The 21,326-nt window shown below is 41.4% G+C and overlaps 2 protein-coding genes across 4 annotated transcripts in view; one reads left to right on the forward strand and one right to left on the reverse strand.

Moving 5' to 3' along the window:
* Positions 1 to 10,635, forward strand: part of sergef (secretion regulating guanine nucleotide exchange factor) — an 11,370-nt gene extending 735 nt beyond the window's left edge. Inside the window, exons 3-11 of one of the 2 annotated variants that reach the window (XM_085462028.1) lie at positions 84 to 236; positions 2,531 to 2,625; positions 2,797 to 2,857; positions 3,278 to 3,391; positions 3,484 to 3,546; positions 3,778 to 3,936; positions 4,025 to 4,191; positions 6,365 to 6,401; positions 8,795 to 10,635. In XM_085462028.1, coding sequence (XP_085318154.1) covers positions 84 to 236; positions 2,531 to 2,625; positions 2,797 to 2,857; positions 3,278 to 3,391; positions 3,484 to 3,546; positions 3,778 to 3,936; positions 4,025 to 4,191; positions 6,365 to 6,401; positions 8,795 to 8,982 — 1,037 coding nt within the window. In that variant the 3' untranslated portion in view covers positions 8,983 to 10,635. The other variant, XM_085462029.1, reaches the window with a different exon arrangement.
* Positions 9,916 to 21,121, reverse strand: kcnc1b (potassium voltage-gated channel, Shaw-related subfamily, member 1b). 2 transcript variants are annotated; one of them, XM_085462026.1, is made up of 4 exons: positions 20,405 to 21,121; positions 16,315 to 17,230; positions 15,495 to 15,671; positions 9,916 to 11,570 (listed from the first exon to the last, which is right to left on the reverse strand). In XM_085462026.1, exons 1-4 carry the CDS (start codon positions 20,966 to 20,968, stop codon positions 11,461 to 11,463), a joined length of 1,767 nt encoding a protein of 588 aa, XP_085318152.1. In that variant the 5' UTR covers positions 20,969 to 21,121; the 3' UTR covers positions 9,916 to 11,460. The 2 variants fall into 2 exon arrangements, with proteins under 2 accessions (XP_085318152.1, XP_085318151.1); XM_085462025.1 differs by lacking the exon at positions 9,916 to 11,570 and adding an exon at positions 12,087 to 14,374.
* Positions 21,122 to 21,326: the final 205 nt, after the last annotated feature.

Consider the following 21,326-nt stretch of genomic DNA (forward strand, 5'->3'; position numbering starts at 1 on the left):
ATGTCTAGAGTGAGTGTACAGGTGTAACTGTCCCAAAAATAACACATCTAAGTAAAATCTTTGATTGTTTCCATGCTGGACAGAGAGTGGCCAGGTGTTTGTGTGTGGACAGAATAACAGAGGCCAGCTGGGACTTGGCCACAGTGGAGACATCGCAACTCTTCAGCACTGCCCCATCCTGAATCAGAGAGTCACAGACATCGCCTGTGGTTGGGATTTTACCCTTCTTCTCACTGGTGAGCAGTCAGCACTGTTTCCTACCAGGAATTTATCCTCATTTCTAGTTGTACTTGGTTTAAGGGTGATATTGCTAGCCAAACCACAGGTGTTTCTTTGGGGCAGGGATAATAGATCTTTTATGGCAATGTTAGTTTTTATTCTAATATAACATTTTATTATATTTGAATAATACAATAGATGAATTGTATATAAAACAAAATAATATAGCTGTGTTATATTAGAAATTTCATTATATTAGATCTAATTTTTCTGAAAGTGCAGATAGAGTGGCTTGCAAAAGTATTCGGCCCCCTTGAACTTCTCCACATATTGTCACATTACAGCCACAAACATGAATCAGTTTTATTGGAATTCCACGTGAGACCAATACAAAGTGGTGTACACTTAAGTGGAACAAAAATCATACATGATTCCAAACATTTTTTACAAATAAATAACTGAAAAGTGGGGTGTGCGTTATTATTCAGCCCCGTTTGGTCTGAGTGCTGTTAGTTGCCCATAGACATTGCCTGATGAGTGCTAATGACTAAATAGAGTGCACCTGTGTGTAATCTAATGTCAGTACAAATACAGCTGCTCTGTGACGGCCTCAGAGGTTGTCTAAGAGAATATTGGGAGCAACAACACCATGAAGTCCAAAGGACACACCCCACTTTGCAGTTTTTTTACAAATAAATAACTGCAAAGTGGGGTTTGTGTAATTATTCAGTCCATACTTTGTAGAACCACCTTTTGCTGCAATAACAGCTGCCAGTCTTTTAGGGTATGTCTCTACCAGCTTTGCACATCTACAGACTGAAATCTTTGCCCATTCTTCTTTGAAAAACAGCTCCAGCTCAGTCAGATTAGATGGACAGCAGTTTTCAGATCTTGCCACAGATTCTCAATTGGTTTTAGATCTGGACTTTGACTGGGCCATTCTAACACATGGATATGTTTTGTTTTAAACCATGCCATTGTTGCCCTGGCTTTGTTTAGGGTTGTTGTCCTGCTGGAAGGTGAACCTTCGCCTCAGTCTCAAGTCTTTTGCAGACTCCAAGAGGTTTTCTTCCAAGATTACCCTGTATTTGGCTTCATCCATCTTCCCATCAACTATGACCAGCTTCCCTGTCCCTGCTGAAGATAAGCACCCCCAGAGCATGATGCTGCCACCACCATATTTGACAGTGGGGATGGCGTTCAGAGTGATGTGCAGTGTTAGTTTTCCGCCACACATAGCGTTTTGCATTTTGGTCTCATCTGACCAGAGCACTTTCTTCCACATGTTTGCTGTGTCCCCCACATGGCTTGTGGCAAACTGCAAACGGGACTTCTTATGGTTTTCTGTTAACAATGGCTTTCTTCTTGCCACTCTTCCATAAAGGCCAACTTTGTGCAGTGCACGACTAATAGTTGTCCTGTGGACAGATTCCCCCACCTGAGCTGTAGATCTCTGCAGCTCGTCCAGAGTCACCATGGGCCTCTTGGCTGCATTTCTGATCAGCGCTCTTCTTGTTCGGCCTGTGAGTTTAGGTGGACGACCTTGTCTTGGTAGGTTTACAGTTGTGCCATACTCCTTCCATTTCTGAATGATCGCTTGAACAGTGCTCCGTGGGATGTTCAAGGCTTGGGAAATCTTTTTGTAGTCTAAGCCTGCTTTAAATTTCTCAATAACTTTATCCCTGACCTGTCTGGTGTGTTCTTTGGACTTCATGGTGTTGTTGCTCCCAATATTCTCTTAGACAACCTCTGAGGCCGTCACAGAGCAGCTGTATTTGTACTGACATTAGATTACACACAGGTGCACTCTGTTTAGTCATTAGCACTCATCAGGCAATGTCTATGGACAACTGACTGCACTCAGACCAAAGGGGGCTGAATAATAACGCAAATCCCACTTTTCAGTTATTTATTTGTAAAAAGAAATGTTTGGAATCATGTATGATTTCCGTTCCACTTCTCACGTGTACACCACTTTGTGTTGGTCTTTCAGGTGGAATTCCAATAAAATTGATTCATGTTTGTGGCTGTAATGTGACAAAATGTGGGAAAGTTCAAGGGGGCCGAATACTTTTGCAAGCCACTGTATATTATCCTTAGACCATTATGATACATGTGTTTCTAGAAAAAGGGTGGAAAAAAAACTAACTCACATTCATTGCTATATTGTCAAAAAAAAAAAACCCTACATATTTAACAGAATGGGAATAACGGAGGACACCTTAACTACTTTCCACTCATCCAAAAGCGTAATTTTTCAGTGTGTCTTAGTTAAAGGCATATTTCTTTTCTTGTTATGGCACACTCTCAGACGGTGGGCAACTATTAGCATGTGGTTCCAATGCATTTGGGCAACTGGGTGTTGGAGAGACTGTGACACACTCAGCAGTTCTACTGGTTGTTGAGGTGAGAACACGTTGGGGGTGCAGTTTTTATAAAGTAAAGTTTTTAATTTATTTTTTTAAAATATCCATTCAATACATCTTGAGTGATCTACATTAGTATAAATGATCTTTACTTACCTGTCATCTTAATCACTTTCATTAAGGCAGATGTCATTGTGCTGTTTGTTGACAGAATCTGAAGGAGCCACTAGTTAGTGTAGCAGCAGGACTCCGACACTCACTTGCTGTTACTGGTAAGGTAGCATTGTGAACGGCCCTCGTTTTTTTTAACATCTGCCAAAGTGGTTACATGATTGGTTTTTTGCCTGTCTTTTTGTTTCTTTGTCTTTATGTTTCTTAGCTGTATTTATAATATATATATATATATATATATATATATATATATATATATATATATATATATATATATATACACACACAAACAGCCAAACCACGTTTCGGCTGTTTGTGGAGCTGAAATAGCCTTTTATCAAATTTAAACTTTGGCTTGATGTTCTCAAGAAAATACCATAAACCAGTCTGCAACCAGATATCTTTCATCTCATAGGACTTAGTGCATGCAGGGAATTTTCAGTCTTGGTGGAGGTATGCACTCTGACTGCTCCTGTTTTTCATGTGAAGCTATAAATCCTGTAATTCTGTTTGACTTTCAGGCTCAGGCTGTGTTTATCAGTGGGGAACTGGTCTTTTCAGTTATGCTAAGAGAGCATTCAGTCCACATGCTGTCCCATCTCACTTTAACTCTAAGGTGCCCTGTCTGGTACCAGGTAACGTAAGTTGTACTGAACATAAATAATTAATAATTTATTCTATTATTGGTGATTTGTAGATGTGACAGATATTTATGACCTTGTTGCAGGTCTGGATCAAAGAATATCACACCGGGTAACTGCAGGGTCAGCACACTGTGTGTGCCTTACAGGTAGGATGGTAGTGAGTTGCTTCAATATGTTCTGCAATAATAAGCTATGTATTTTGCACTGCTCATTCATAGGGAGAATTTACACACATAAGCACACTTCTTTATCATACATCAAGTCTGCCCTCTCTGATGTCCTGTAATTAGTTCACCAGAGCATCTCAATTGCTGTTCTGCTTTTTTGCTGCTGCTTGTGCTGAATGAAGAGTAATGCTGTCGCTGTCATGTGTGCAGGAGATGGCGATTTGTTTCTGTGGGGAAGCAACAAGCATGGTCAGCTGACCACCACAGAGCCCTTCCTGTCTTCTCCCACTCTTCTGAAGCGATCTCTGCTGGATGGAGAAAAAGTGATAAATGTGTGGAGCGGCTGGACTCATAATGTTGCTCAGACAGGTACTCGGGTCTGTGATGTTCAGTAGTTTTTACAGGATTTAGAGGACAGTTGCCCAAACTGAAAAAGCAATCCCATTATCTGTTTCAGAGAGCGGGAGAGTGTTCACATGGGGAAGGGGAAATTATGGACAGCTGGGCCGTCAAATATCAGCCAGTGAGGACACAGAGCAGCAGCCAGCTGGCCCTGCGGCACAAGGTGGCACCCAGGAGGTTGGACTCCCTGCAGAGGTTGAAAACCTTTGTGGAGCAACACAGGTAGGAGTGTTTAGCACTTCGCCAGATGGCAGAACCTATAGCTGTGCTGCAATCAGTAACAATTAAATGTTTTCTTGACTTGTGTTTGGATTGCTGGTCTTGAGGATAGTGCTTTGTTGAAAATGCCAGTAGACGTCCAGCAGGAGGCAGCAGACAGTTACAGTTAAAGTAGCTGTTGATTGTTTAGTATAAGGCGAAGCATGTTTCCCCTGAACAGAAGGTTCTTAATGATTTGGATAATTATCTCTTATGTACAAAGCATACTCGCACTGTCATTATAGTTCAGCAGGGGGAAAAAAACGACTTGTGTTTATCAGTGAAGGCAGTTTTCTCTACTCCCGTAAGGACAATTACATGTGAATGGGATTGTAGCAACTAACCTGTAGTCTAAATAGTGACAATATGGTCATTGCCAATGAAGCAAATGTCAGGGACAAACAAGGACAAGCGCTCCTTTCATCTTTCCACTGCGCACAGATCATTGCAACAACACACAAGGTGTCAAAGCTTTGTCACCTTGTGTGTTGAGCGTGAAGTAAGATGAATTGGCTGAGTGGGATATGAATCACTCAGGCCACACTACTTTGTTAAAGCACTGTACATATACACTGACTGGCCACTTTTTAGGTACATCTACCAACAGCCAATCACATGACACCAACTGATGTATGAAGACGTGGTCAGGACGATGTGCTAAGGTTCAAACTGAACATCTGAATGTGAAAGAAAGGTCATGTAAGTGACTTTGAATGTGACATGGCTGTTAGTGCCAGGAGGGAGCCATGTGAGCATTACTGATGGACAAATTTCAACCCGTTAGTGGTTCATGATCAGTGGGTCAGTTTCAGTTAATCACTTGTTTTCTTTGTCAAATAAAGTGCTACATGCAAAATTCTATATTTTGCTACAAAAATGGGAATTCTGTACACTTATTTATTGGTTAAAGTGCAAACATACATGTAAATACAGTGAATAAGGAAAAAACTGCGTTTGCACCTTTCTAACGAAGCTTAAAGTTGATATTTGTTATGGCTGCCTTTATTCTTTAACACTGCCTGAACTCTCTTAGGGAAGCTTTGTTGTAATTTCTGCAAGTAGTCTTCAGGAACAGTTCTCCAGGACCTTTGAAGGACCTTCAGACTAACTGTCATTCTGTTCTGTTCCCACACTGCTTCAATAATGTTGAGGTCTGGGCAGAGGGGAGGCCAATCCATGACCGATGGTGTCCCTGTACATGAGCTCAGTTAATCACATGCCCATCTCTTGCATGTTTTTCTATCCATCTATGCTTTTATTGTTTTCAGGATCGTTGTCATTGTGAAAACTAAAGCTGTTGCTAATTAGATGCGTTCCAGATAGTTCTGCATGACAAATCAAAATTTGACAGTACTTTCCATCAATTTTGACAAGAGCCACTGGCTAATGTGCACACCCAAGCCATGACACAACCTCCACTTTTCTTTTCTTTTTTTTACAGATGGCTGCAAACACTCACTGTTGTACCTCTATCCTGACCTCCTCCATGCAAATTGACAGTTATTTGAACTTTGAAAGACCTTCAAAAAACCTGGAGAACTATTGCTCAAGAGTGCTTGCAAGACAGATTGCAAGAAAGTCTGGCTCTTTGGAAACAAAATATAAAGAAATGAGGGGTGGCTCAAGACAGTACTTTAATTGCATTTAACAGCCATGCAGTGGACTGTGTCTCATATGCAGGATTCAATTAGCATTTAAGCATGTCCACTCAATTCTTGTCATACTTGTGAAGGGGGAAGCAGGAGAAAAGGCCATTAAAATCTAAAAGGTTTCGGTCAGCAAAGGGCAAGACTGTATAAGCATCCTCAAATGGCTGCATTAACTCCTCCAGCAAGCCCAGCAGTGGCTTTTAAGAGTTATGAATCAGTTGGGTCTCTGCTATAGTTTCAATTTATATTATGCGCTAAAGGGAATCGTATGCTGGAGTACCAAACGTATGTAAAGATGTGAAAAAAAATCATTATTAAATTATCAAATTTTAAAATTAAATCTAAGTGGCTTTATCTTGTCATTTTATTTAATTTGTAAGGGAGAATGCGATTAATTCAATTGTCAGTATCATATGTCATTGAATATTAGAGTCTTAAAATTGCACATTTGCTTTTCAACATGTATTTAAAAGTTATTTTCTCCACAGATTTGCTGTGGATCAGAACATAACCTTGCTACTGTAGGTGAGTGTGTTCTCTCAAAAATGTCCTTGCAATTTCTTCACTTTTCTCCTAACTTATTATTCACATAATGCACAAGTGCACTCAACATTTCCATAGGAAACAAAAGCCTTTTATGAAAAATTAAAAGCAAAGTTTGAACTTACTGGGTTCTTTAAATTCTCATGGCTGAAATGAGAGACATCCTCAATGGCCTGAGGTGACTCTGGCTGTGTTTGCGTGAAGTAATGTAGAAGACACATCGGTGAGGCTAAACTATTTCAAGCTGCCCTCACCCCTACTAAAAAGTTAGTAAGGGAGCTGTCTAATGCATTACAGTGTTAACAATTAATCCTTGTAAAGCTGCAGAGCATTTCTGAGGTCAGCTCATTGCTCAGTGGCTATTGCATGAGGATGTAATTACAGTGTGGATAGATGGATATCATTGACAGAAGCAATTACCCGAACAGGCCTGTAAAGGGGATGAATTAACCAGATGCCCATTTACAGGCAAGTTTTTCCAGTCATATGTTTGTAGAACGATCTCCCTTTGTCTGCTTAACCGCTGAACAGACTCCGCACACTCACATGCATCCCTCAAAGAGAACTGAACAAAGATAGACATGTCTGACTGCTTGTTCGCGATCGCTCATTAGATTAAATGTGCTTTTATTCTTGCCAGGCCTGCCAAAAGTCTCCTGCTTTTCTATAGTAACCAGCTAGGCATGTAAAAGGGTTTTTGGAAGTAAAATCTATCACATTAATTTTTGAACACTGACCCAGTTTTTTTTACATGAGCACGAATATAAATATCACAGATTATCACTGAAATACAGGCGCATGCTTCCATAAGAGAGGAAACTGTGAACATCGGTGGTGTTTCTGCAAGCATCCATGCCATTCACTGGTGTTAATCTCACTAATTGATAGCGATAATGAATGTGCGATTCTAATTTGAATATGTGGAAATTGTCCATCATCCATAGTTCGCAAGAAGCACTTTGAAAAAGTTGAGTTATGGGCCGTGAAGGCAGAACTAGCAAATAGAGGTCTCATCTGAACCTCCAGCATCTCAATCTTCTGCCACGCTCACCTCTCTTCCTCCTCCTGTCTGACGTGTGGTGGCAGGAGCAATGAAATAGCAAAACAGGATTGGAAGCGCAGACCTGAGTGCTGCTATTTCGGGTGCTGAAGTAGGTCAGGCGGAAAGGAACGGAGAGCATTGCATGCTGCTTATGATATCTGTTGCCTGCTCATCCTTTGCTCATTAGAACCTGAGCAAGTTCTCCTGGTGTGTGAAAATCATCAGCGGTGGTCAGAGGTAGGGAGATGGGTCAAAGACTCTGTGGCCACAGCTCATCCAATCTGAGGAAAGATTTTTGGTTCATGTGAACATTTTTCCACTTAATGGGATTGTAGAAGCACGAACACCTTAAATTAGAGCTGTATCTGTAGAATGATGCAAGTCACACTAAAAAAAAGGCAACCTCCGCAGACTGTGTCACTGTGGCGTTGTTATTTGGGTGTGAAATTTTAAACTGACAAATTTCAAAAACAAATAACAGCATTTGTTTGCATGCACAAATGGCCTTTTGGTTTGAGATTCCTTATTTTTTTTTATTATCCTTTTGTCGTGCAGAATATTATGCAGACACTTTGTTGCCATGGAAACACTGATGTGCTATACTCCAGTCAGTGAGCCCATGAATTAAGCACAGCACCAAAATAAAGATTTTTTTCTTCCCAATGAACCAAATGTTTCAACACATTTAGTCCAATAATACTTTCTGAACACTAAATCAAAGAAAAGGTGTCAGTCCAGTCGTAAATACATGCACTGTCTTTAAGACGGGCACTACATGCATGTTTGTAACGCATAAGCGGTTTCTGGCAAACTGTCACATTGGCATGAGCTGCTTGGCATGGCATCGAGGTCTGTGAACTGGTGAAAACATATGCGTCTTTCTGGCAAGCGCTGCGGCTTTTCGGGGACGAGCTGAAAACGCAGACAAAGACAAAGACAACCTCGCGATGAAACAAATGAAAAGATGACACGAAAGGCACACGACTGCAGTACGGGGAGAGCTTGAAGATGTGTTACCCTTGAGAAAGCAAGCTCGCTTCTGTTGTCATGGCAATGGAGCCTGTTAGGTAACTGTGTTGCCATGGCACGTGTCTCCTCGGTGATGCAGACCTGACCACACCCACCGATAGGCTCTCCAGCTGTGAAGAGCAGCGAGGCTTTGTTATTGACCAAGTGTCAGGGTGGGGAACAGGAGCTGTGTGTGTTTTCTTTTGCACCCTGTTTTTTTGTAATCCAGGATGCTGATTTTAGCCTACATTGTACACACTGTACTACAGCTCCCTCATTCTTTCTCCTGTCAGTTACACTGACCCATGATCCTTCTCCCTTTCAGGGGGAAGTCTCTTCTCGTGGGGCTGGAATGAACATGGAATGTGCGGAGACGGCTCGCAGGCCAACGTCTTTCATCCACAGCTCGTTCCTGGTCTAAGACCTGTTCTCATTGGCTGCGGAGCCGGACACTCCATGGCAGTTTGCGCTGCAACGACCGGCACAGAAAAAAATTCTGCACCACTCGAGTAACGCTGGAGCAGGGACATTTATTCTGCATGACAATCAGAGGCTATAAAAAGCGAATGCTTTGGGGAGTTAACACATTTGTGTTTTAGTGGTTTATCGGTGCCCTGTGAAACCCACGTGCGATCATTTTAAGTGCCCTTGACTCAACACTAACTTTCACATGTTAAAAGGCTACCTGAGCTACTTGAAGCGGTCACACTTTAATCTGCAGTTTGTCATAAATATCCTTGTATGGTTCTGTGATTTATGTTTCATGTGGCCATAATTTGTCTATGATGGACACGATGGGGTCAATGGCTTTGCAGGGTATGGCCACGCCTGTAGCTGCAACTCCACCTGACGTGTTTGCCTTCCTCAATGAAGCTGTTACAGGTCATATGAGGGATGGGCTAGACTAGTGTTACAGCTCCATCTTCTCATGTCAGGGGTTTTATTGCTGTGATCTTGAATGTCAGGAGGCAGTCAATCTCAGCAATCCATGGTGAAAAATTCTCTGTCATGTGATGTACCACTCGCACATACACACAACAGCATTTTATTTTCCATTTTTCTACTGGTCTATCAATTATTTATGCCTTTGCCCATCTGTGTCATATTCTTTGATTTTCTGTTTGTCTGATTTGCACCACTTTCATACTTCATTAATCTTGGAAGAAACTCATCCACTGGACATGACCCAACCTACATATTTATAAGGAGTAGACCTCCGCAGTGCAGCACCTGGATACCAACTGCAGTTGTTAAGGCAGTGCCTTTGAGAAAGGCAGTGAAGGTACTCAGAAAAGCTGATGCCGACTTTTCCGTGACTTTCTTTTATATGAAAATTTTTACTTTAAATGTTCATATAAGTTAAATGTGGAAACATTAAAAAATGTTAAAGTGCTTTTACCAGGATTATGTTCGGGATGGGAAAATAAATGGACACTCGCTGAAAAGTGATAATTTCTGTGGTTCTTTTTTATTTATCACTATTGTACAAGTCTGAACTGTATTGGTCAAAAAAGACACAAAAATCCCTAAACAACAAACCAATCAGAACGACCACTGAACACCTTATTGAGATAACTAACCACAAAATGCACGGTGTTCAAAACACACACTCTGAAATCGCACCAAATGCCACAAATTAGTTGCCTCTAAGTTGTGTAATTGATTCTGTTTCATGATAATAGCTTTCTTTCTTGCTTTCTGTCTTACATGTATTATAACTTGACCAGCACACAGTCCCCCCAGCTCTATTGACATATTCAGATCTGCTGTACCAGACTGCACTCAGATCTCAGCAAGTGGTTGGCAGTGTGTTTGCAGTTGTTTGGTAAAAAGTTGGTCCCTTCTCACTAACTTTGTCTACACAAACAGTGGATCAGGACTCTGTATCTTTAACTAGGTTATGCTCGTTGCTTGCCTTTAGAAGCTGATCAGCACTGGGGTCGATGCTGCGTACACGTGCTTTCAAGTACTGAGCTGATGCTTGTTTTCAATGTGCTGGTGACTGATGGTTAATTTAAAAGAAAATGCATATTGTTTCATCGTCGTGTTGGTTAAGCTGTAATCCTGAATGGTAAGAAGAATTTACATAACAGAGGCACTTGTCCAGTATGATGAGGATAATGGTTTGGTATTAGTTAGTATTACATACCAATGTAGCAATTTGGATGTGTCCAAAAAAAATGATGAAGAGGTATAATCCAATTATACGTGATTGTCAATTAAACAATTATTTAAATGCCTGTGCTTTGATACGAGAATGCATGTTATATAGGAGCCGTCTTTGATAATCAAAGTACAACTGCATACCATCATTCAGTAAATAAAAATCTGTCATTTCGTTCCTACCTACCCTGCAAAACCAAGATTTGCATCACAAACTATTATTATTGTAACAGCACAACTTGCCATTTTAATGCCTCTTTAATACAAGGTAAGAGTGGTGTGTTTTTTAGTTTTTTTAAAGTTTTTTTTTAAAGCATGACATTATTATTACTATATTGTTGTGGACATTATCTTTGATGCATGAAAACATATCGAAGGAATGTTAAAGGTTCACTGGTGCAAAACAGTGCAAAAGTCTACAAAGGTGTGACGATGACAGTGCAAAGTTAATGACTTGTTTTCAACGGTTTAGTCTGGCTGACGTGACGCGTGACAGGTTTTTGCTGAAGGGGGTTTGCGGTTTAAAATCGGAGCAACATTTCTTTTTGTTCACTTTTGGACAGAAGAAGCACACAAATATTTGATGATCACTCAAAAAACATTGGTACACACAACTTCAGCACACAAAAAGCATATTTACAGCACTGGCACACACCAAAAATAGGCACACAAATTACAGCACATTAACCAGTCACAGATACTGAGCTACATAAGGCTTGACAACAAAACGTCCTCTGTGCTACATCTATGCTGAGTTTTGTGATGTACAGGTTGTCACTGTCACACCCATTTAAAAATACTAATACACACAACAATGCTACAGCACTATCAGGTGGGTGATGGGCCGTTATGGGTCATACACATAGTGGTTGGTACACCATGGTTCATAACACAAACTGACTCTGTTGGTTGTCTGCTCCGGTGCTGTCGTTGGGTTTCTATAAACATATAAAAAAACAACAATAACAAAAATAAATTATTACACAAATTATGTATAATGGTGGAAATGATGGCGATGATGGCTACCTCTGCAGGTGCAGGGAGAGGTGAAATGACACTGGCTTGGAGAGTAAAGAAAATGTGCTCCGTTAGTTCTTCATGGTAAACATGGGTTTACCATGTTTTGGGTTTTTGTTCCCCATGCTTAGCGGAAGGCGTCAGACACCAATGTACTGTCTGTGTGCAGAGGTTAGACTCTGAGTCGGTTAATAAACATGCCCAATCATGCTGCGTTTGACAGGTTTATGTACAGTAGTTCAGTCATTGTCATGCGTTTTTTTATACTTTGCGTCATGCTCTCACAGTCACCTCTTTTTTTTCTTCTCTTTTTTTTTAAAGCTCTCTTTGACCTGGACAGGGTCAAACAGCAGTTGGTAACACTAGCCGGACGCTAGTAGGAAAGGAAAGATGTATGTAGATGCATGTGCTGTTGAATAAAAACGGAGTCTAAACACTCATTGTGTATAAAATTTATTTCATGCAAGGACTTATATTTACATATTTTTATTTGAATACTTTTCTTTTGCATAAATGTAAAATACATGCATTTACCTTTCCCCAAGTAAACCCACAGCCCATGCTATGTCTCACTGTACTTTTTTTTTCCTTCCCACCCCTCCACTTGAATTGCATGAGCATATAATTCACCTGCATCTCTTCACATCAAATCTTAACAAGTTGTTGTTGTTGTTGTTTTTTTGTTTTTTAAATATATAACATCACTTAAATACCACAAGAGACATGACTCAAAAAATGTAAAACTCTGCTCATTCAGAATAAAAACAGAAACTAGTTGCTATAATTTGCCTATCTTCTTCTAGAAATGAACATTTCTGATTGGTCAACAAAACAAAAAATAAAGAGGAAAAGAAAAGAAGAAGAAATTTGTTAAAGTGCCCTGAAAAATTTGTGCATAATTATTGGGACAGTATCAATACATGTAACCGTAACAGTATTGATGTTTTAAATCAATAGACATACATACTGCACGAGTCATCGTGACATCTCCAACTGATCCTAACTCAATATATTTTTGCTCTGTGGAGTTGCCTTGTCCCCTTTACTTATATTTTGTGCTTTATTATACAAAAGACGTGGGGACTAATAAGTGATTTTTTAAGGTTTTCTTTTTTAGTGCTTCTTTTTTTTCTTTTTTTTTTGCTTGGTGCTATGTATCCCTACTAAAGGTTCAGTCCTAGTATGTGTTCAGTGGTGTAACAACAATATCCAAGAGGGCTATTTTTTTTAAAACTGTGATTAAGGGAACGAGGGTTTTGCAAAAGGTACAAGGTTCACCTACAAGGTTATAAATAAAGCTTTTGTTACACTGTTATGAGCATGGAATAAAGTGTAATGATGCTACACTGGGAGCACTTATGTTAATATCATGTCAATTTATTACTCGTTTTTACTTTGCCTCTCCAAGTATGAAGGCACCGTTGTTTCGTAATTCATGAGTCCTGCCTTAATTTAGCAGCACAGCGGTATAGACGTGGTGGCAGTCTACTGATACCCTTTAAAAACTTGTGACTACCAGTAAATATATTTGTATAAAAACTATTTATGCTCATAACAGCATTAGTTGGCTTTATGACAGATTGTTCAAGTTAAATCACGCTATTTTTTTTTTCTGTTGGAGGCCCCAGTCAAATAAATACAAGAAAATAAATATATGAATTTGGGGAAAGGCAAAGAATGGTGGCTACATAAAAACCTCTGCTATGACTGAGTCTCTTGTAAAGCTGTTTCAAAATGCATAAAAATGACAAAGCTTATGAAGCTTTTGAAAGAAAACCTTTTTTTTTCTCCTTACAGGTAATTGCAATACAGTTAGCTTCTTGTTGAACATAATTTCTCATGCAGTTCATGCAAATGAACAGTTTTAGTTCTGTTGACATTAGATGTATTCATCACTGGCATCATAGGAATTGTCATCATCTCCATATTGCATCGGACATCATGAACTGTATGTTCATTTTTTCTTTTCTAATGGCCACTCGGGTAACATTATCTGGACTGCACTTTCAGAATGACGTCTCTACTTTGCAACGTACAAAGCACTTAAGAGAAGTTCCCTTAACAGCTTTTGGATATGTTTTAAAAGCCTTGTATAATTAATGTCCAGCATATTATTGGCAGGGGTTACATCTTATGAAAATTTATTTCACAAAAAAAGTTGTTGAAAAACAAAAAACCAAAACCAAAAAAGCAAATGAGATAAGTTATTGGCAGAAGAGAATGAGAGATCAAAAGCAACAGAGCAACAGGCAATGATGTAAACACAAGGAAAAGAGTGTGGTTAGCCTGTGATAAGAAGTAGAACGGTGCTTTGTCTGCAACTGAGGTGACCCATGCAGAGTGGCATGTGCCAATGTTTTCTAGTCTATGATATGATGACACACCCAAGGAGAACACTTGGGAAGCTTAAGTATAAGCACAGTTAAGATACAATTTTCCAGAAAAATAAACATAAAATAATAATAATTTTAAAAGAAAAAGAAACAAAAGCAGGTGTGAAGGCAAGTGTGAAAGCAAAATCTGACAGGAAATATAAGAAGTGTGGACTGGCCTTCCAATGGCATTGTATCTGCTACTCAACCATGCTACATAATGGATGGGATGGGAGAATGTGAGTGCTGCATTAGACAGGGTGGGCTGCAGGGCAGGGCGGACACTGAGGACACTCCAGAGGCATCCCCGCTCATGCCAGACATGCTGTTAAGGCTCCAAGGCTTTTCATAACCTTCAGTTGAAAAACAGAGAACGTTCTGAGTACACTGCAGCACTGAATCCACGACAAAGTGTTTTGGTGTTCCTCACTGGTTATACTACACCTGTTGCTTTCTTGTTTTTGACTCCAAAGAAACAGGTCAACACAGACGTGAGACACATTATTATTCTCCATGCATTGAGTGCATTAGGAGTACAACAGCATGCACCGGGTGGTACTGGAATGGTTTGGAGTATAACACTTAAAAAGTCAAGAAAGCTAGGCACCTCAGGCAGGGAATGTTTCGTCAGCTACAGGTAGAATATCACACTGTATGCCGTTTTCTGCACACAGCTGGAGACTTACAGGACGTTCTTAGAGGAATGTTTTGATTTATCATTAATAGAAAATTTAAAAGCAAAACAAAAACAAAGGGGCGATCCCCATTATTAAAGTATAGAAATCTGTAAATTTCAATTTTGTCTTGTCTTCTTAATAATAACATCTGATATTAGCTGTCATCCATCTGTGTTGTGCTCCTTCACCATACTGATAGCACCCATCAGCAAGACACTTCATGCACCGTTATGATCAAGAGCAATGTTCTCAAAAGTCAGGATTCCGCATGGTATTTATCATTAAAACACATATACATACATGGTACACGCGTAACACGTAAATACTTTCTTAGGCAGATAAGACAACACATTCTAGATCATATAAATCTCGAAAATAGTTTTCTTACTTGTAAATAAATAGGGGTATTACATTATGCACGTATCAAAAAATATAGTATGTAGATGTGGACAATTACTCTGGACATTTGTGGTGATTGTGCTTGATCTTAACATGTTTTAGTGAATCGGAATATATACAAATCCCAGCAGGATGACTGAGGAGAAGCAGCTGCTGTGAACGTGTATGATAGCTGTAATAAAGAGGTTTGTTGTTGTGTGCATGTGTGTGTGTAACTGTGCCTGTGTCTCTGTGAGTGTGTGTGTGTGTGTATGTGTGTGTGTGAGAGAGAGAGCCTGTGTAAAAACTGAGGTGTAACTCTCAGCAAAGAGGCAAAAAAGGGGGCTTGTCCTGCCTATATGGTCTACAGGGTGTCAGTGTCTCAGGGGGGCCTGTGATTGGCTGTTACTGTACGTACCCCTCCTCACTCTGCCCCCTGTGTGGTTGGGGCGTTCAGTAGTAGTGGTGACCAGGAAGCAGGGTCGCTCTCTCTCGCTGGGGCTGAAGATTTCCTCCGGAGATATGGCCTGGTCTATATGAGGGCAATCTTCATTGGCCAGAGCTGCGTTAGCTGCCTCACCGTTCAGTTTAGAATCTTAAAAGAAACCAAAAATTAAAACGAACAAACAAACAATCAGATTTTTCTGTACAGGCTGTTTATTTAATTCAAGCACTACATATTTGAATATGTAGTTTGTTTTTATGTTCTGCTACCTTAATTCACACTGGGATAAACTCGTTCAATAATGCTGTCTGCATAACTGCTGTTTACCTTCCACTCCTTTGCGGAAGCTCTGTTTGAAGCTTTGTTATTGAAGCTTGGAGATTTATGAGCGCAAACTGAATCAAAGGTCAACATATCTTCGCTGTAACGACACCAAGGGTGGGGTGGGGGACATCAAACTACTTACACTTTTCTTAATCTTACAAATACATGCATCCGGTTAGTTTTAAGAGAGAGGAGGAGTGAATCACTGCATTAAGGAGTGCAAAATCAATAGCAAGATTACTCACAGTCTGCTGAATCTCTCTATTCGCCTATCCAGTCAAATATGCTTTTCATTACATATTTTATTGATTTGTTATGAGCGGAGAACTCGTTTTGTTTAATCTCGTGCCTGAATCATAAGCTGATTGAAGTGTGGGAACAGACGAACAGTGAAACAGCACAATAGAAATAGGATGAATAGAAATGAGACAACTCATTTATCAGAAAGTATGTCACGCTTGTTTCTTACCTTGAAACTTTATCTCGAAAACATCGTCATTGGCAATGGGGCTCTGATGCTGGGAGCTGATGCTTGTTTTGCAGAAGTTAGGAGAGCCTGGTTGGGGTGCCCGAGGGATATGCCTGTTTTTTTTCTTTGGTAGTTTCTGTTTTGCCATCGCCAGCGAGTAATACATTCCAAAGTTGTTGACAATCACGGGGACGGGCATGGCGATGGTCAGCACACCTGCCAAGGCGCACAGAGCTCCAACCAGCATACCGGAGGTCGTCTGAGGGTACATGTCTCCATAGCCGAGGGTCGTCATGGTCACTACAGCCCACCAGAATCCAATCGGGATGTTCTTGAAGTGCGTGTGCTCGCTGGCTCTTGGGTCGTTGGGATTAGCTCCAATCCGTTCAGCGTAGTAGATCATAGTGGCGAAGATGAGGACACCGAGAGCGAGGAAGATGATGAGGAGCAGGAACTCATTGGTGCTGGCTCTCAGCGTGTGGCCCAGCACCCTCAGCCCAACAAAGTGACGGGTCAGCTTGAAGATACGCAGGATCCGCACAAAGCGGACCACTCTCAGGAAACCCAGCACATCCTTAGCTGCTTTGGAGGAGAGGCCGCTTAGGCCCACCTCCAGGTAGAAGGGAAGGATGGCCACAAAGTCGATGATGTTCAGCGCATTTCGAATGAAGTCAAATTTGTTTGGGCAGAAAGTTATTCGCATTAGAAATTCAAACGTGAACCACACCACACAGACACCTTCGATATAGGTGAGATAGATGGCGGTCTCAGTCTCCTGGTAGGTGTTCATCACTGTCTCATTGTCCACCACGTCCCATTCTGTGCGGTTGATGATGGGATTGAAGGCTTCGTGGGTCTCCAAACAGAAGGTGGTGATGGACACCAGAATAAAGAACAGCGAAGCCAGAGCCACCCACTGAGCAGGAAATATTTAGGGGGCAGAAAAAGAAAGGAAAGAAGGAAGAGGAGAAGGACAGAAAGGAGAATGAGCACACTAATACATGCAGTGTAATCAAGCTTGACGGCCTAGCAGCCATTCTTAGTAAGACACAATGCAATTTAATCTTCTATCGCAGACAGTGGCATCTAGTTTGACAGTGGCAATAACACCCCAGCTGCACTCCTCTCTGATGTGTGTCTTGAATCTGAAGCGCCGCTGCAACAGGGACAATTAATGCAAGCTTGCTGTTCTTCCTTCTCATCCATCTGCTGTATATCAAGGTTGTGGCATTTTCAAGGGTATGGTACATATATAATTATTAAGCGCCTGTAGCAGCAGTAGCAGCAGACAGGACACTAGTGTCAACCCACTGGACTAAATTTAGCTGGGGTTCTTCCCTTTAGCTCCATCACCACAGCAGGTCTTCCCTTACACAAGGTCATACTGTCCACATCATCAAGCTCTTGGGAATGACGGTGAGCTGAGAGGCTCACTGAGCTGAGGACAGACTTTTATGTGAAGCCATAATTTCCCTTAATGGGAAAAAAAAGTACTTCACCCCCTAGTATTGATTAGCTGATCAAATTTCTTCACATTTAGGTTCTGTTATTCTTCCATACTACATGGGTGTAACAGATACAGTGCTGTCCCCTGGGTATCGATCCCAGCCCTGTCCTCATGCACTACTGGTTTACAGCATGTGTTATTGTTCATGCTCTTTACTGTAGGGGGGAAAAACAACAACAGTAAACAGTAATCTAAGTTCAATCAGAGGAAAAAAGATGGACAGAGAAGTGCACAGGAAGAGCAAATATCTGCTTAATGATCCTATGAATTGCAAATGTTGGATCAATAGCAATCGACTCATGCATAAAACCTTCCTTAAATGAGGCCCTGCTGTACCTTTCAAACTAATGCACAGTCTTGTTAAGTAGCAGGGAGGAATAATGAATGACTAAGTTGGAAAAGGGCCGGTCTGGGCATGAAGTCCTCTGAGAGAGGGGAATGATCTGTACTTGTCAGTCGGTCTCATTCAAAGTGGGCCACTAAGACAGGCGATGCAGCACAATATAATAATAAGAAGAAGATGGAAAACAGGCCTTCATCATCATGTCTCATCAGTGGCAATTCATTGCCCCGTGCTGAGGAAATCACTGCTCCTTATGAATGCCTGCCTTCCTTCCATCTTAGCATGATGGTCCAGAGGGAAGCTGTGTTGACTGCAGAAGCACCAACTCCTGTCAGCAGAGCTGTCCTCTTTGTTCAGAGAGACAACATCCCAGTTCACAATGTGGATCTACACGCTGTTATGTAACACAAATTTGGCGTAAAATGTTTAGCATTTACGCATTCAAAAGGAACGTGGAGCACTTAGCATTCGCAGGCAATCGAATAGTGAGGCGACTTTAATAAACACGCAGTGGTCGAGATAATAACGTTCAGCTTTTGCAGATATGATGTAAGAGGAGTTTTTTGCCAAGTTTCAAGGCGTTAATAAGTGGTGGTGTTTTTATCAAATTGCATAATGTTGTTGTTTTTGTCCACCCCCTCTCCACTATGTGCTGCACGAAAAAAGAAACAAGTACTCCTTAGACAGTAATAGAGCACAGTACCACCACGCTGCAAAACAATGACTTCAACCAACTGCACACGTTGGAGTCATAATCGACACCTGCTGGCTTGCTGTGTTTTAGGCGACTGTAATCTAAATGTCATTGTGATTTGAATTTTTGGGAGTTGCACTAACCATATTTTTTTTCTCTACTTTGACACAGAAAATTAAAAACAATTATGAAAACAATCCTTATTTGAGGCAAGTCACCACTGCTGCCACTACCATACAAACTCCAGTGCGATAAAGCCTCATAATTTGAGCTGCTTTGCCCCTGATTCCTCCTAACAAGCAGGCTCGCTCAACCCTCTGAACATCCCACCCTTCGAACTGTTAAACAAACGCTGTGTCTCATCAGACTGCCTCCTAAATGATGTGTCTGTGTGACAGTTAGGAACAGTGTGGCCTGGAGGAAGGGCAACAAGTGACGATTGTTTGCTCCTTATTGGCTAATTCTCACTGTTGCCAGAAAACCATGGGTCTACTGTGCTGTGCAGTGGCAAGGGTTTTTCCACTGATGTATCTACTGTGAATAGAGTCAGTAATTAACTCTGAGGCTCACTTCTAATTAATCTTTCTGCCTGTCTTTGTGGAGTCGATCCCTGCTCTGCTTTTGTCATGCTTGTTGTTAAATGTAGGACACAGCTGAGCTTCTGCTGGGGGAATCTTTCCTGTGTGAAGAAAATCAAATTTGGAAGTGTGTATGTGACGGGTGGGGGGTGGCACTGATTCCATAATGCTTTCTGGAAGAGTGAGAACAAGTCAATGCAGTTTACTCTGTCTGGATTGGTGCCTAATAACTAATTACTACAGCTACAACAGCAGCTGTTAAAGCAGCATGCAGCACAGCAGTTGTTTTAGGGGCTCATGGTCCAAAAAAAATTACAAATATATTTTAAAAAAAAAGTGTAAAGTTGTCCTTGTCACCAATGGCAAGTATTACACCCTGATGGAAAAGTGCCCATGACAAAGACTAAAAATGTCACCCCTAACAGCAACCTAATTTTGTCTGGAGGTCTGCCACAGAAAGAAAATGTGGTGATGCCAAAGATCTGGTTTCCTAATGTGCAGCTGACCTATTTAACCAAAAAAGCCAGCCTGCCCTGGGATCCCCGTGTTGTGGAAATATCTATCTAAAGACCTGTGAGATTCAAAATGAGTTTCTTCAGCTTCTCCAGCAAGATAAGAGGAGGACAGAAGTGATGATTTTCATGCAAATGGTTCTTCTACATGAAGTTGGTTCATTTCCCCCCTCTCCTCCTCTTTCTCCCACATGCACTCTCATCGACCTGCTGTGGGGACCCTCAGAAGAGCAATTTCAAGGTCATCAAAAGCCCTTTCTACAAAAGCCCACCACCAAACGCCTTTGTTTCACCATCAAGGAGCAGAAGAGGACCAATTAACAAGTGTATTACTTTTAATGCATCATGACAACAACACCAGAACATTTTTAGCATTTTTGCATAACATACATAATATATACTTTAATTTAATTTAAGAAAAACAATGACACAAGGACATTTTTAAAAGTGACTCACCCTTGCATATTTAGAGGAGTAAGGGTCCTCAAACAGAGCCCAAACCCGTTTCTGCCACCGACTCCACAGGCTCCCATTCCTGGTATCAGGAGAGTCTCCCTGAGCCAGCCTTCTCGTCATTTCATCCACATCATCCTCAGCATGCTCCTGGTCTGGCTCCTGATCATCATTCCCCAGGTCTAACAGGCCCCCCCCGCTGAAACTATCAAGGGCCTCTTCTGCCTCCCGGTGCTGGCGATAGGTCATCCAGCAGCATGGCTCCACGTCTGTTTCATCAATCCCCCAGAAGGCCAGTTCCTCCTCATAGAGCGGCCCGCAGACATCGGCAGGGCAGTGCAGTTTACCTGTCCTGTAGTAATTAAGGATATGTGCAAAAACGCCAGGGTGGCGGTCGAAGAAAAATTCCTCGATCTTGGCATCATAGTCAAAGTGGTTGGGCGCATCAGGCTCGGCCAGCCAGGACAAGCGAGTGCCAGGTAGAGTGCGCAGGGTGCTGCGGTATGTCTGATGTCTGATCCCTCCCACGTTTATCACAATGCGATCCTTGTCGTCGCTCAGGCCCATCGCGTCCCCTAGGCATTTCTCCAATAAGTTCCCTTCATCGCAAAGGTAAGTCTAGGCGCACAGTGCAGACCATGCACAAGAGTGATCAGGGTGACGGAAACAATTACATAAGGAAAGCAGCTCACAAAGCAACCAGTCCTTTTCTCAGCAGCTGTGAAAGAAATCGGGGCAGTCTGACACGCATCCCCCTCTAAACCCTGAATTTTCTGCAAGCATCCATTCATTCATTCATTCAGCTGGAGGATCAAAAACGCTCAGGGCTGCCAAGCTCGCTGGAAGGTAGAGAAACCGAATCCAAAACCCAATGTAGCCAATGGCATCACATTAAGAATGGACGTCACATCATCGATAAATCCAA

Source organism: Copadichromis virginalis, linkage group LG7 (assembly GCF_057382275.1).
Source record: "Copadichromis virginalis isolate Kocher_CV1m ecotype Utaka linkage group LG7, C_Virginalis_male_GT1.1, whole genome shotgun sequence".
Lineage (NCBI taxonomy): Eukaryota > Metazoa > Chordata > Actinopteri > Cichliformes > Cichlidae > Copadichromis > Copadichromis virginalis.